This window comes from Pipra filicauda, unplaced genomic scaffold, assembly GCF_003945595.2.
Source record: "Pipra filicauda isolate LSUMZ 115617 unplaced genomic scaffold, ASM394559v2 scaffold332_size803855_pilon, whole genome shotgun sequence".
Taxonomy (NCBI): domain Eukaryota; kingdom Metazoa; phylum Chordata; class Aves; order Passeriformes; family Pipridae; genus Pipra; species Pipra filicauda.
In genome coordinates this window covers 501,381-517,836 of record NW_024104457.1, presented here as the reverse complement: position 1 = coordinate 517,836, position 16,456 = coordinate 501,381, and the positions used below count along the sequence as shown (strand labels likewise).

Genomic DNA, 16,456 nt, shown 5'->3' with positions numbered 1-16,456 from the left:
GGGATTTGGACACTGAAATGGTCTTGTGTGCTTGTAGGTACCTGCATGTGCGCTTTGTGCCCAAGTTCCTTCTGCAGGTCTGAATGGTACAGTCAGTGCTATTATAGAGCTTAAACACATATATGTAGACAGATAGAGTTTCTTGTCAATCTAAAGATGATTCCTATGGTCCTAATAATTACTTTCTCCCCTAAGCATCTTATCTTTAGGCTGTGCTGCCTTTCAAGGCATTGTAAAGTAGTTTTATTCTGCAAAAAAATACCTTCTATGCTAGACAATTTAAAAGGCACTACAGAAAGAGGAGGCCTTACACACATACACACATATTCTTTTAAGGAAAACTATCTGGTATCTAAGGAGGGGAAAATTATATTTTTTTTGGTGGTTTCTCCACTTGTTAGTTGCGGGAAGTTTTTCACTGTTTCATATTTGATTATTCTATATTCCATGCTCTTTCCCTCACTGATCAGCAAATGTACCAATTTTACTTTTTCTTGTACTTAACAATTTCTAAACCATAAGACTAACCACTTCCTCTTTTACCCTTTATCCTGAGCTTTCTGAACTTTACAAGGGCATAAATCATGAAGTCACGGGGTTCTTTAAATGTTCTCCTGTACTTGCTTGACCTTATTCTACATTCTGAAAACTATCTCTTGGAAGATAACCTCAGTCTCTAACATAATACTGTCCTCTGCAGTGAAAGTACCCTTCTGATGAAATTGCAGACTTGGAATGATTATAATGCATAAGGACATTTTCCCCAAGATACTTTTTAATGTTTTTTTTTAAGTTCATATTTTCCATGTACTTTAAGAACAAGCTGCATGAATAGCTTTCTAACTTTTCTAATTTTTTAACTTTTGATATCTCATTCTTTACTTCTAATAGCTTGGCTTTTTTTTTTCCCCTAATATAACATCAAACTTATTTAAGTTAATAAATGCCCCATTAATTTTCATGCTTATAATCTATTAATATGTTTTCACAGTACTGTCCATTGTTTGTTTGAAGGATTAGTTTGAATTGGTAAACTTTTTGTGTTTCCTCTGCTTTATGAATTCCATGAATATTCTTGGTGACTTCACAAACCTTATAATTTGATTAATTCTGCTAATCAGAGGTTTAGTGACTTCTGTTTCAACATCCATCTAGTTGCTTGGTTTTTTGGTGTTTTTTCTTTCTTTCCACAGAATGTGTTTTAACTTTTAAGCCATATTTTGACTTTCTCATGGCTTTCTTCCCTAAAGCCTGTTACACACATTTTTGGTCCATGTCTAGTCACCTTTATGCTATTTTATGATTTACACATTTCAACCTGAGCTGCTGTTTTCCTTTGTTTATAAACCCAATTAGATAGCAATACTGGGATTTTTAAAACCTCGGGTTTCTGGGATTTTTCTAAAAATGAAATTTCAACTCATAATTTAATCCCAAAATAACAAGATGGAAAATGACTGGTAATTACAATGCCTGTTAGAGTGTCATATAGTGGGTGAAGTAAATTTGAGGAAATGTGCATGTTCTCATAATAGCCTTTAATTTTATGTATCTTACCTCTTAGCCTCAACTCTCTAGTCCCAGTAAGCTCATTGGTAATTCAGAAATCAAAGTGGCGTCCTTATAGGGTCAGAAAATGAAAGTTTTTGTTCTAATAAAAATTACCTTAGTTCAGTAAGAAACTCATCTATATATACTTACATAAATATATATATATTTTTCCAAATGCCTAATTTACACATTGAATTACAGACTGTGTGAAGCAAGGACTTTCTCTAGGAGACTTTATTCATTCAAGAAAATCGCTTGTGAAGAATACCACAGCCAAACACTTACCTGGCAAATACTTCACAAATTAAATAAAAATAAGTTCAAGTCCAAATTCAGAATTTTTCTGTGGTTCTTTCAGATTGGAGTGTACAATCCATATGCAGGAATGGACTTGCTGTCCTTTGGATTGGAAAATGTTGATATCTGATAGAAGAGGCTCTGAATGACAAGCTGAACACATCCCAGTGTGTCTGGGCTACATTCCAATTTTTGACAATATAAGTGCTTTTCACTTAATCTAGCAACACTTCCACAAAATGTGTAGCTGGACCATTTAAAAAACATCCTTTATGTGGTTCTGACACATATTCCTACCTCTTGAATCCATTGCCATTACTTTCTTAAGCCTCTGATTCAATTGCTTTTTTTTTATTCTTATACTTGTGATTATAAAGCAGTGACAGGCATATCTCCAAATACTCAGGGGTCAGCCTCAGTTCAAATAAGCATCCAAAAGGGTAGGTATTAATCTGAAGGAACTACATACACTTTTAAGACAGTCTCTGAAACACATTCTCCTTACTGGTATCAGGTTTTTGATAGTAGAAATAAATTTCAGGACTTAAAACTGAGTTGAAGAGGTTTAGTTTATTTTAGGACATATCGGTAAAAAGAAACTGAAAATCCAGGTCACCTTTCATAGAAAATGTGCTGAGATTTTTTTTTCCTATCTTCCTTTCTTCAACTAGTTCGTGGACTAAACTATTCTGGAATATCTGTTTAAGTCTTCCAACTGCTGTGAAAATAAAGGAGCAAAGCTAAATAAATTGTTTTATTAATGTAAGGCAAAAGACAAATAAAATAGTATAGATGAAAAGATATCTATGTCTTCAAAACTAATTATGACTATTTAAAATTGCCTGAAATGCTAAGTCTCCTCTAGAACAACACAGAAAATGTTTTAGAATTTTTTTTGTCATAAATTACAAGAAAAAAAACAAATAAAACAAATAAAAAAAAATTTCTTCAGCAGAAAATCTGCCGGCAGACTTATTTAGGCCAAAAAAATTTTTAAAAAATTTTTATATAGGAAGTTGACTTCTAAATCAACAGATAACTTTAAAGATGTTTTCTCTACAGTATTTATTTTGATATGTGTTTGGTAGAGACTGCTGCTAGCATAAATGTATAAACTGCAGTTTTCATTTGTGTTTCCTCTGAAATTAATTCTTAAATATTTGTTAAGGCCATATATATTGCACTAAGCTGTCTTTAGTATGTAAGAATTTCTAAATTCCTTTTAGAAAAGTTATTAGGGCCAGATCTTATACACAGCACATGTGGACAATGTGCTGTAAGTCAAGGTATAATTTGAAAAGATTTTTAAATGGCCTTTTTTCACTGCCTTATTGCTAATAATGATCAGAGTGTAACCATATTATTTAGAGAAGCAGTCTACCCTAAGGGTTCTGCCAGCCTGTACTGTTCTCTAATAGTGACCTTAAGCAGAAAGTTCACCACAGACTGGTGTGGCAAAGCAAAGGGGGATCAGTTTTCAGCCCCTTTTGTACTTATATTAGTTCAGGAACTGTAAGCAGTTCCAAGAACATCAGCTCTTGCCACATCAGTGTTCTTGTCTAACTCAGTTTAAAAGGATATAGAATGAGATGGCAGAGGCAGCATTGTGCAGGTGCAAAATTCACCGCATCTGTTACTTAGGTGCCTCTACCTTTCTTCATCACTGCTTTTGCTTGAAGTCACAGGCTCTTCTCCCATATGGAAACTCTTTTTTTTCCTCTGCTTTATATTGCTTTATATTGCTTCCCTATGCCTTCCTTAACACACCTCATCCATTTCATAAAAATTTGCGACTTCAAACACTCTGTTTTCTTCCCGTCAGGTGCCAAACTCTATATATAAGGCAATGTTCTTGGTGATTCAGGCTTAAAGATACGGTCAGGTTGTATTAGCTTAACAAACTGTTTTCAGCTGAACTGTGCTTCTCTATCCATGTCTGCTGTAAGGTAATGTAGCGTATCACACACTTGAACACAAGGGGATGCCTTGCATGACCTCACACTGACGGTGACAGTAGCTCAGCTGATGTGCCCTGTGCTGTTTTATTGCTGCAAGCCAGGGGTAGGGCCCTCTATTAGTGAAATGGAGAAGGCTTGAAGGGAAGAATTTTAGCACACCCCCACAGGGAGTGTCTTAAAAATTAGTACCAGGAACAAAAGCTAACACCAGCCATAGCCCTACATCCCCACACCATGCACACACACACACACATACTCATCTAAGCTCTTCAAGAATAAGAGAGGGCAGGGGTATAGGCTAGACAGTTGGTATCCCTTCAATGAGAATAGTTTTGCTGGGGTCACATGAATGAAAATTGTGATGTGCAGAGCAATTTACATGAAATTATATATACAGTTTGTCTTCCCTAAGTTTCAGCTCTGGATAAGGATTCAGGAGCTGATATCTTTATTTGATTCAGTTTATGGGATGCTTTGAAGGGGTTGGGCGAGAGCAGAAAAAAAAATAAATTTCAGCAGACAAAAATTAAACCAAATAATTAAATCCCAGTCTTTGTTAACAAGGTCTTTTTTTGAAGCTACCTAATGAAACTCCACTACATTCTTTTCCTTTACGTGGTTGTTAATGCTGCTTTCAGATAGGAGAGGGAAGGAGGTAGTATAATGTAAGATTTAATTTTGAACTGTATCATAAACCAGCTTTCATAAAGCCCAACAACAGTGAAGTGGTTCATTACATTTTAGTGTCTGATGTAAATAAGGTCCCTGAGTAGTGTGTGTGATCAGTCTTTCCAAGGGCCAAAATATTTTGCTGTTCCCAAGCTTGATTTCCTTGTTCAGACTGAAAAAGCTCAGCCCACATGCATTTAGAAACTGACTTGAATTTTAATTTTATTCTAATGGCTAACTGTGTCTGCTATGGTTATCTGACTCTAATTCCCCCAAAGAAGCCACTTCGCTTTTGTAGAAACACTCTGGAAATTTTATAAGGTTATTGGCCAAATCAGAAATGTGAAGTAAAGTAAGTCAGAGTTGCTATACTCAGTGTATGAGATGCAGAATTTATTCTATTGCCAGTTATCCAAAGACGAGGAAAGACACGTTTACAAACTTCTGCAGAAGACATTATATAAGTGGTAACTAGCCCCTTTTATTTGACCATAGTTATTTACAGCCCACATTGTTCAACTACCATTGTCACTTACTGCTTACTTCACAACTCTGTGGAGCAAGGAGGCATCTTAGTTTGTAAAGCAGAAGTTACAAGGATAGAACTATTCTGTCTTTATTTTAATATTGTAACATTTTTATGTATGAGAGGGCATTTTTCAGTGGTATTGAAAACCGAACTCCTTTTGTGATCCATTTATTTTTTCTGTGCATGCCAAACAGTCTCTCTCTCATTCTGTTTTTTTTTAAAAAAAAGATACCTTAATATTAGAAAAAGGGTGTATGATGACTTTTGACCAGAGCTTTCACTGACCCCAGTGTGATTTCAATGCATAGAATTCTTAATTTTTGTTTCTTCTTATTTAGTTTAAAAAGAATAAAAACAACGTCAGAGCCACTTTCAAAGTCATAGCTGAGTTATACACATTTGCTCCCAGCATCCAAGGAAAAATGATTCCAAAGTTTGAGTATTCAGTATGGAGTAGAAGTGACAGAACAGTTTGTCAGTGGAGAACATTGTATAAAGCTATTTAAAGGTTGTCCTCGACCTTTCCACCTCTTTTAAAGCCTCATGAGACAGATTTAAACTTCTCTTCTGCCAGTTGCCTACTGTCAGTTCCATATTTGTGTTTGTTCTCTCCATGCTATGGATGTAAAGTATCAGAGCACATTATGGGGAGAACTTCCAAATCCTCTTTTAAACTCTTGTCTGAGAAAGAGACCTCAGATTCAGCCAGGTCAACCTTGGCACTTAAAGTTCACAGAAATGCTTTTGTTTCCTTGATCTCCTCTTAAGCCAGCTTCTTACAGGTGGTGGATTGAAATCTGACCTCTATAAGGGCAGTGAAAGTTTTCTTATTGGCACTGATGAGTCCAAGATTTTAAATACTATTTATATGTGAATTTTCTTCTGAGATACATATGTGGATACATATATATCTGTATCTATACAATTGGTTCATGTAGCTGTTGGTACTCACATCTGGCTAGTTTGGAGATGTCATCGTATGTGTTTCTGTGTCAAAATTGGTGTAATATGTGGAGCATTAGCTTTTACTTCACGTTCAAGTGAGGTGGCAACATTTAATACAAAGATGGAAAGTAAGAGCACAGCTGATCTGAAGAAATTTGAAACTTCAAATTTTATCAATTCAACACAATTTCATCATCAGTGAAATAGCACCTTATTATTGCAAAATCTGCCTTCACTATATGCTGCTGTAACCATTGTTCTCTTGTAGTCTAAACACAGTAAATACAGTGATTGCTGGAAATAGTTTTAGATAATTGTTAATGTATTTATGGTAACTGTACCTATCTCTCAACTATATCACCTCTAGCAATGCAAAGTGCTAACTGAAAAAAACTTTTTTTCTTTATTCCTTCCTTTGAAGACAAAGACAGGGGTTTGTTTGCTGCAGGATGGTAACCAGGAGCCTTTCAAAGTGCGACTGCACTTAGCCAAAGATATTTTGATGATCCAGGAGCAGGATGTGATCTGTGTGTCTGGTGAGCCTTTCTATTCTGGTGTAAGTAGTTTTTATTTCTTCTTTAAGATGTTCTTTACAAAACAAAAAAGTAGTGTGTGTACATGTGTGCAAGTGCATATACACATATGTATGCATTTACTCCCATGGTTTGCTATTTCATTTTATACTGTTAACACTAAGTGTGTTTTAATATATCATCTTTTGCAAGTAAATATTAGCAGTACTCATCTAAAGCAGCAATAAGATGATAAATTATATGTGTGAGTACGGTATTGTTTCTCTTAACTCACCCTTGGGTACTGAAGCACTTGAATGCAGGAGAAATGACACGAGCAGTGGTTTTTGCAGGGAGTACAGATACCTCCATGTACTTAGATATCTGAGTATTGCCTGTGGGGTTGATAACATAGTTGTGGCAGGTCTTTGCTGGTAGAGGAATTATCTTCTACCCTCTGTTGCTTTGATTGCTTCCTATGGTAGCACAACACTAGATTTCATGCATGCTGTGAGGGTCACTAGTTTTACCAGCACATCATGGATGGAACAGTAATAGTGTGTTTTATGTATTACTGTTTTCACATGATGTGTCAGATTTCTGATTTAAGCACCATATTGAATCTTGTGCATAAGAAGCTGAGCTTTATAGACAATTATTTGGAAGATGTGTAAATTTTTATATAATTTTTATATATTGTATGTTTTAGTACTATTGTAATGGTAAGTTTTAATTTAATATTAGGAGATAGCTACAAAAATAATAGAAAACATTTAGCATTCATTTCTATAGACTTTTATAGATACTGTAATTATGTTTTGTAGAGATATTTTTAAGATTTATGGGAAACTATCATAAACATTCTGCTATTCCTTTGAGCTAAATAAGATTATCATAGGATTTTATGTTAAGTCTTGTGAGGTGTAGTAGTGTAATATCTGTTTATGCAAATGTTATGTGAATGCTATTATGTCTGTCTGTTTTATTATTTAATTGCTGCTGTTATCACATACCTATATCTCTAAATACAAGTAAAATAAAAAGATACAAAGCAGAAATAAGAAATAAATTGGTAGAATGTTAGCAGTTCTAACAGTGTGGAAGATTAATGGAAAATATATCAAATAATCTATCTCAGGATTATGAATATCTCAAGGTGAAAGTTTCAGAGCTTTTGTGTGAAACAAGAGGAAGACACTGCCTACACTGTCTCCATACAATCTGGGTTTATTTGCATGACAAATCTGACATTAGCTTTTGACCATTTCACGCTGTACAAATACTGTTTACTAACACAGGTCTGTGTCCTTTATGTGGAGTATATACGCTTCTTTTATCAATCAGAATGTGCTGTTCCTAAATAGAGGGGACATATAACAGCCAGTATAGAAAGAAATTATGAGTTGAAGCTCAAGTTGTAGTAGTTCAATTAGCAACATACACTGCGGCACCATTATTCCACCAACACCATTCTGGCATTATTTAATAAAAGATTTTATCACTCAGAAATACAGCTTTCATTATTCTGCTGTAATATCTGTTACTCTGCTGAACTTGTTATTTAGATGTCTTCATGAAATGCATATTAATTTTTTTCCTTTTCATAGTAAGGCTTTCTCTTACAGTTTTGCCCTCTTTAACTTTGCAAAGGCTCTGTGGAAAAGAGTGGATTATTTACTTCACCAATTAAATTCCCTCATATTATTTTTATATTGAATTCATCACTCATAATCTGATTGATATTACTGTGATGATGAGAAGTTTCTTTTTCCTGGAAGTGTCACTGTTAGACTACTGACTTTTCAGTCCTTCACCCTGATTTCCTCTGGGATTAAGACTAGGTTTTGTAGCAGTAAATCCATTCCAACTAAGGATGATTGGCATGTCACAAACAGTTAGCCCTCCTTTTGTCACAGATAGTTTAAATAATCTGGTATCATGTGCTTTGATTGTATGCTATAATCAAACAAGCCCCACAGGCTTCTTTTTTTTTTTTTTTTTGCCGATTTTCCTCATTTTTATTCCTGATTTATTAGGTTTATTTGTTTTTCTTATATTTTACTTTATTTGGTTAATTTTGTTTTATTCTTTCTGTCATTCTAGATAAGTGACCACATTTATTTTTTTTACCTGAATTCTACAAAGCAAGTATTTTCATTAGCAACTGGCACTGAATGCCTCAGAGAATAAACTCTAAAACATAAAAAAAAAATTGTAACTGATAAATTATAGTATTGTTAAGTTTTACAGACAAGTAGGTACAATAAGAGTTCTTTTAAATCTGTTTTAATAAATAACCTTCAAATAATTTGATTATAAGGTTTTTCTTTATCACTTCTGCACTGGTATGGAAGGAAAGGCTGTTACTGTGTTTCTAGTTCAGAACAGTATCTCTTCTGTTCCTTGAGTCTGAATCAATTTGCATGCTTCTCTGTGTAGGACAGACTTTAAACAGGCACTTAGCGTTCCAGCAGCATCCTGATTTGTATCCTGTGGAATAATCTAAATGAAGTCAATGGCTCCTTAGGAATGAAGTGCTGTTTAATGTGAGTGCATGGGATAAGGACCTAGTTCTTAATTTAGAATGCTTCCCTTTTGATGGAACACAGTTCTAGTTTCCAAAACCTTGTTTATTCTTTCATTGTGTGGAGTTTGGAGTAAGAAAATAAAATGCATAAAAGATTATAAGCAACAGTGTTAAACACTAAAAAATAAAACATCTCTTTCTTTAGTAGGCTGAATGAAATTATGGTGTCAGTGAGGGTCCTGCAGCAATTGTACCTACAACAATTCCGTAGAGCAACAACGGTAATTCAAACGATCATGGATTAGATCAAAATTTGGGCATCAGTTGCATCAATAAGCGTTAAATAGATTTCTTTATGTATGCAACAAGAAAGACTTGCTTTCCAAGAGAAAGAAGCATAGTGAGGTCAGCATTATGCTGCTAGTGGACATCTGATGTAGTTTTAAACTCCAGTGCAAACAACCAAAAGTGAGATGAGAACATTTAGTGAAACTCAAAGCCTAGAAGGCAGTGTCATTACAAAACCAGATTAAATCCTTGCCTGTAGAAAGGCTTTATAGTACGGGAAATGTATGCCTGAATTGGAGTAGCTTGTGTTCTGAAGATATCCATGAGTCTGCCTGTGGAAAAAATGAAAGATAAGACTAGTGTCTGTCTGGTCTGGTATACCTTTTTCTCCCCTAAAAAGCTGGACACATATTTAAATTTTTGAGACTTCCTGAGAGTTAATGTTTTTTATCTGTTACATTGGATCATTATCTTTCGAGAATTATAAATTTTATTTTTATATGTTTTGTTGTTGGTAAAACAAGTTCAATTAACATTAGCAATTTTAATCAATAGAAATAGAAGAAAAAAGTGAAAAGCTTAAAATAATAAATAATGGGTTTGATTTATTTACTGTATTGTCTTTATTTACAGTTTTGATTCTGATGTGTGGTTGAATATTATAAACGATGTCAAAACGAAACTCCCTGTCTTGGAGAGAATTGCAAATATGTGGACAGATAGGTCACCTTTCAAACACTTTCCATTCTTGTTACCCTCACAAAGCTAGCAGTAAGAATCTTTGGGGTTTTTTTTATCATGTTGGTATCTGTCAGCTATTCAGTGGAGTGAATCCATTTTTTCACAGAAGTCGTCAAACATCTATCAGATGGGGGTAACTTTTTTTTTTCCTGCCAGTCTGGCAGCTTTAAAGTGACAACCTGACAGATGTAAATATGATTATTTAGGGAAAGCCTAAGGTGGCTTATTTTTCTGCAGCTATTTAAAAGTAAAAAGCATAGCAATCAACTGAGGTTCAAATTGCATTTTATAATGCCAAATTTGAAAGAGAATAATAACTTTTCCTAGTGTGAGTTCAGATCCATACTGACCTTGGGTTTATAGTTTGAGTTTTGTTTTTTTTTTTCTCTTTTATTTCTATCTTGAGAAATGCAGCACTTCTGAAATAAATCGGTCCTAGGACTAGAAATTTTATAGTAAATATTTAGGAGAATGTTTCAGTTTTTAAGCATATGCTGCAGGAATGGGAATATTTTGAAGTGAGAACAAGTGAAAGGATGAGTGCTTTTGGTTATTCCAGCCAGTACACCGCTGTGTTTACCATCCTCAGTCTTCAGCACAGCTGCAGAGGAAGGGGGACTTCCAGTTGACCAGTCATTCTGCTGTCATCCCTTACTGCCAACCTTCTCCAGTTGCATGAGGAACTGAAATAATGAGGCAAGCTTCAAATGTCACATGATGGAAGTTAGCAGATGAGCAAGTCTGCTGGCAAACCTTGTTAACACTATTAATTCAACTTGGAAATGTGACTGACCTATCCTCTGTCCTTTACAATCAGAATGAGTATAAAGTTTGACTGCTCGTGTAAATTAATCCAAAGAAATGTCAGTAAGAAAGAGCAAAGCATTACCAAAAAGAGGATATAAGGTCTTGAAAATGTACGCAATAATTAAATGAAAGGAAAAAAATTCTAATGATGTTTTTCTATTTCAAAATGTAGTGGGTTACTACTGATAAACTATATAAGAGCATGGCCTTAAAGATATTATGGCATCAAATGTTAACAGGTTGATCTATGAAGTTGCTGTCAATGTGTTAATTTTATCTTTATAATACTGTATTTTAAAATTTATATTCTAACATTTTCTTCCTTTTTTCCCCCTACATTTTTCTGTGTCACTCTGCTATTGTAGATTCCTCTCCTGTTCCTTTTTTCTCACCTACTATTTTGTGCACACATTCAGCTTTTTATCAGTTTTTTTCCATACAAGTAATACCTTGGTGTCTGTTCTATCCACAGTGAAAAGAGAGGTCTTGTTTTCTGTCTGGACCTAGACAAATTTATTCTTCAAACCTTTACTCTTATAAGAACAATACCAGACATACCAGATGAATAACCACACACTGGGAAACCAGTGTCCCTAACTGAAGATATAAAATTTATATTCTAGGAAAAAAGTTGAGTAATGGCATATTTAAGTTTCACATGCAGTTAGTTCAGTTTTATGAAGACTTTTAAAGTTTCTTCATCCTTTTCAACTTTTCCTTGACTTCTTTCATAAGGACACATTATTAGATTATTATATCACATTAGATGACTGCTTTATATTACAATAATTTGAAAGGATTACTTACTAATCATTATTTCTAAGAATCAGTTAAGCAATTAGAAACTTCCTTTTACATCACATACCACTCAATATCAAATATTTGAATCTTTACTGTACTCTAAGATTTAATTCTTAAAAATAACATTAACTCTTGATTAATGCAAATAGTTAATGATTACATAGGATTCTATGCTTTCCTTTCCTCATTATTCACAGTTTCTCATGTGAACTGTGTGTTCACATGGTCATTCTTCACTTCTGATCTCTCTTAAGATGATGTTTGTGTTCTCAAGAAGACCATATGGATTTTAAGGAGAAATTTTAATAGCTCTTTAATGAAAACCTAAAAGATATGGGTTTTATTTCACTGCATAGCTCAGAGGAAGATTTTTATTTTCTTGGCAAAACTCTTAGCTGTCCTTTCCAGTCAATGAACATATGTGTGGATGAGGAATTTTCTGAGTTAAAGGCATGGAAAATGCTGACAGGATGGCAGTAGCTTTGTGTTTTTCAATAAAATGATAACTAATTTTGTTCTGTTCCAGGAAACAGCTAAAACACTGCTCTGAATCTTGCTTTTAAGGATCCTAGGAGCTCTAGCTTTCCCTCTGTTTACTCTAATGTAGATAAAAAAATGTCATAATAGAATTACAAGGTCATAGAACATTTTGTGTAGTCTTGATAGTAAACTAAGTAGGTTTTCATCTGACTGAAGTTTTATTTTGTAAACTTGGACATGAAACTGCTTTTCAAATTTGCAAAACCACTGAAAATTCAATCACAGAAATCCATGCTATGCAAAAAGAGGGGAAAGAGAAACTAAGTGAAATACTAATAGAGAAATCTATAGCTGACAGGGATTTTTAGTAAGACTTTTTTATAAGCAGATAATTCTAACCAATGAAACATTGGTTAGAATTAGTATCTTTAACACAAAACAACATAAATGGTCAATCAGGATACTTAGAGTACTTCTTTACTGGTACAAAATACGTTGCCTTCCAGAGCTGTCGCCACATTTTATTAAGGAATAATTGTAAATCATTTTAAGAATTTAAAGCTATTGGACTAGAGAAAAGCATTTTATTATTGTTATTGCTAATTTGAAATGCTAATTAGAGGCATCAGAACAAAATAATTTGCTTCAGTTTGCTGGTCAAACCTCTTTATTGCATTAATCATTATAATAAAAATATTATTTTACGTTACAATATAGTACTTTGCAGACAAGGTTTATTCAGTTCACCTGGGTTGAAAATGGCACTGAAAATTAAGCTTGGTTTGGGGTTTTTGAGAGTCACATAAAAAAAGTCATATGCAAATTGCAAAGTAAAACTTACTTGGATAAAGGAGTTTTCTGGCAAAATATTTCAAAGCCAGTATCTACCATCAAAATACTTTTTCAAGTTACTTGGCAACTCTAAAAGGAGGGAATCATCATTCCCAAGTTAGATTTGACATCCTACCTCTATACTCGATGAAGGTGATTAATACCTAACTTGGGCACCTGCTTTGAATCACCTGGATTGAATGTGTTTATTTTTCTTTACCGATTACAAAAGAAGACCTGACCAATGGCTCAGTTTTAGATTGGATGATGGATAACTGTGGTTTAATGAGTCCTGTCATTTTTGTTTCTAAATTTCTGGGGTAAAAAAAAATAAATGGAGGAGGTGATCAAAGATGGGGTTTAATCCTAATCCAAAATTCTCGTGCATGAAATGTCTGATGCTTCTGAAAGTTCTGGAAAAGCTGTTTCACTGTAAGGTTTATGTGAGGTTTGAAATTGCAGACTAGGGGATTATTGATGTTTTACTAATGAAATACATAACTTGTATGTAATTCTGATTTGTATTTTTGAAGATCATTGCATATTTGTTATTGTTAGCTATAACGCTGCAAAGAATATGTAAGTCTTTACACTTATGATACATCAAAGTATTATTTCTTTATTGTAAGACTGAGAACTGTTTTTAATTAGCCCAAGTTAAATGCAATACAATGCTTTCATTACACATAGCACATCACTCAAGTGGATCTAGTTTGCAGTATGTTTTTGAAATGAAATTCATTTCAGTAAATGTCTAGTGCTGAACTATTTAATATCAAATTTCAATGGCGATAGAAAAGAAACTAGAAAAAATACTAGACCAAACCCTCTGATAAATTATGTTATGTGAGGAAATTACAGTTTCGTGAAGTTTTTCTGTTTTCTTTTCTTGCTTCTCCACAGTGTTGCCAATTTAGTAATCAGCTATGGTAGCAAAGTATTTCTGAAGCATGTGTTTCTTTCACTTAAAAAAAGTAATGCAGCTCTTGAATGAAACTAGATTGGAAAATGCACTAAAGGAGTGCAGTGCATGTAATTCAGCGTGTAGTGTTCAATCTGCATTTGGGACCAATTTAGTTCTCATCAAGGTGAAGACCTCTGAAATCCATATATTATGCCCTAACTGTTAAACTCCACAGTTCTGTTCTTAATGCATTGCAATACTTGCTAGTATGGTGTGAATTGAAACAAGGATTTTTGTTTGAGACAGGACCTCTGCTTTTCTTCCAGATTTTGTCTTTTTCCTCTGCAGCATAGGTTTCATGGGATTTCCACATTTAGAAATTCAGAAATTTATTAAAGCAAGAAAAGTCAATGTCTGATGGAAGCACAGAAACAGATTATTGATTTGTGAATATAGTTGTTCTGTCAGAAAATATTTAATCTAACAAAACTTGATTTTTTTTTTCCTCAGGAAAGAACAGTAACGATCAGAAGACAAACTGTAGGAGGATTTGGATTAAGTATAAAGGTAGGATGATTTTTTTTGGTCTGTTATTCCATGTTACTCAAAAGTTGTCTTCATATAGTCAATGTTACTTTTAATGAGGACAAACTGTATTTTAAAGGACTAGAAACAAGAGACCAAACGTATTCTAGTATGTTATATACTGCCACAGTAGGCAACCAGCAACTACACTGCCCTATGTAATGGAAGACAATGGGAAGTTCATTCCCTTAAGATTCAAGCTGACCAACTCTGTAATAAGATTTGGTATAAAAGTTGAGAGGTGTTTTCAACTGCACAGACTGTACTTTTTTCAGCAGCACTCTAATTTGAATGCTTATTAATGTATGCTTAATTACAGCAGCAGGCACATGGAGCAGCCAATAAGTTCTTCATCAATTCTCCTACAAAGAATATCACGTTAATTCACTGTAATTCATTAGTAGGACAGAAAGTGTTATTGCTTGCTCATATGGTTTATTTTGCTGCAGATCAAGCAAAGATGGTAATTTATCATGTTACCATGTTTTTTGCTTTCTTCCGTAAGATTCGAGAATGTATATAAGCATAGGTAACCCTTTTCTGAGATAGGGAGGGATGAGAGGGAGAAAGGGTTAATAATTTTTATCGTTATAATCTATGATTTTGAAAACCCTACCTTACCTTTGAATCTGAATGTAGACAACACAAGATTAATTTTATCTTCTAAGCACAACAGTCCTCAGTCTCAAGATAGCAATGGAAAAAATGAAATGTACTTCACATGAATGCAGAGGCTTAAATTATGCATATAAAGGGAAAGTATAGATTTTCTTCTGAACATCTGCTAGTACTTGCCTTATAAGGGACTCATAAGAAGGATTAATGTACATTTGTGTTGTCATTGATAAGAATATTGCTGAATAGAAATACTAATTTTTAAATGTGTCTTGGTATGCTTCCTATTAGCTTGTTGACCCATGAAGACCTCTATTCAAGGAAACCTTCTTGCTATTTTTTCACCAAAGTTTCTCATCGGTTTGGTCAACAGCACCTCCGTTATCATTATAGGTTATAGTTCACTGAATAATGATGAAGTAATGCATGTCAGTGTAAAATCAAGTGCATGGGTAAATGAGGTTTTACTTAGCTGGTATTAAGAAAAAATGGGTTACATTAAGAAGTTTTTATGTTTGGAGGGCAAATCTCCAGAGTCACTAAACTTGATTTTTGTACCGTGGTATTACTCTGCTCTCCATTGCTGGCAAAATCCTGGCAAGAATACTCTTGAACAGACTAATACCTGCTATTGCAGAAGGAATTCTACCTGAAAGCCAATGTGGTTTCAGAGCCAACAGGAGTACCACAGACATGGTATTTGTCCTCAGACAACTGCAAGAGAAGTGTAGGGAACAGAACAAAGGTCTCTATGTAACCTTTGCCGACCTCACCAAGGCTTTCGATACTGTGAGCAGAAAAGGTCTATGGCAGATTTTGGAACGATTAGGTTGTCCCCCTAAATTCCTTAAAATGATCATCTTACTTCACGAGGATCAGCACGGCCAAGTCAGATACGGCAATGCACTTTCTGAGCCCTTTCTAATTACCAATGGTGTAAAACAAGGCTGCGTTCTTGCTCCAACCCTTTTCACAGTCTTTTTCAGCATGATGCTCCAAAGGGCCACAGCAGACCTCGATGATCAGGACAGTATCTACATTCGATACCGTACCGATGGAAGCCTATTCAATCTAAGGCGACTGAAGGCCCACACTAAGACCTTAAACCATCTTGTCCGGGAGCTGCTTTATGCTGATGACGACGCCCTCATCGCCCACACAGAAGCAGCTCTGCAGCGTTTAACATCCTGCTTTGCAGACGCTGCTGAGCTCTTTGGGCTGGAAGTCAGCTTAAAGAAGACAGAAGTTCTCTATCAACCTGCACCTCAGGAAGTCTTCCATCATCCCCATGTCACCATTGGCCAATCAGAGCTTAAATCAGCCCAGCAGTTTAATTACCTCGGTAGCCTCATATCCTCAGATGGTAAGATTGATGGGGAGATAGACAACAGGTTAGCAAAGGCATATAGTGCTTTT

At 34.7% G+C, this 16,456-nt stretch overlaps 1 protein-coding gene across 5 annotated transcripts in view; it reads left to right on the top strand.

The window, feature by feature from the left end:
* SNTG1 (syntrophin gamma 1) overlaps positions 1-16,456 on the top strand; it is a 345,421-nt gene that overhangs the window by 176,215 nt on the left and 152,750 nt on the right. For all 5 annotated transcript variants that reach the window (XM_039383959.1, XM_039383962.1, XM_039383961.1 and 2 more), the window contains exons 3-4: positions 6,371-6,505; positions 14,351-14,407. In XM_039383959.1, the coding sequence (XP_039239893.1) occupies positions 6,371-6,505; positions 14,351-14,407 (192 nt within the window). The remainder of the gene's footprint in view (positions 1-6,370; positions 6,506-14,350; positions 14,408-16,456) is intronic.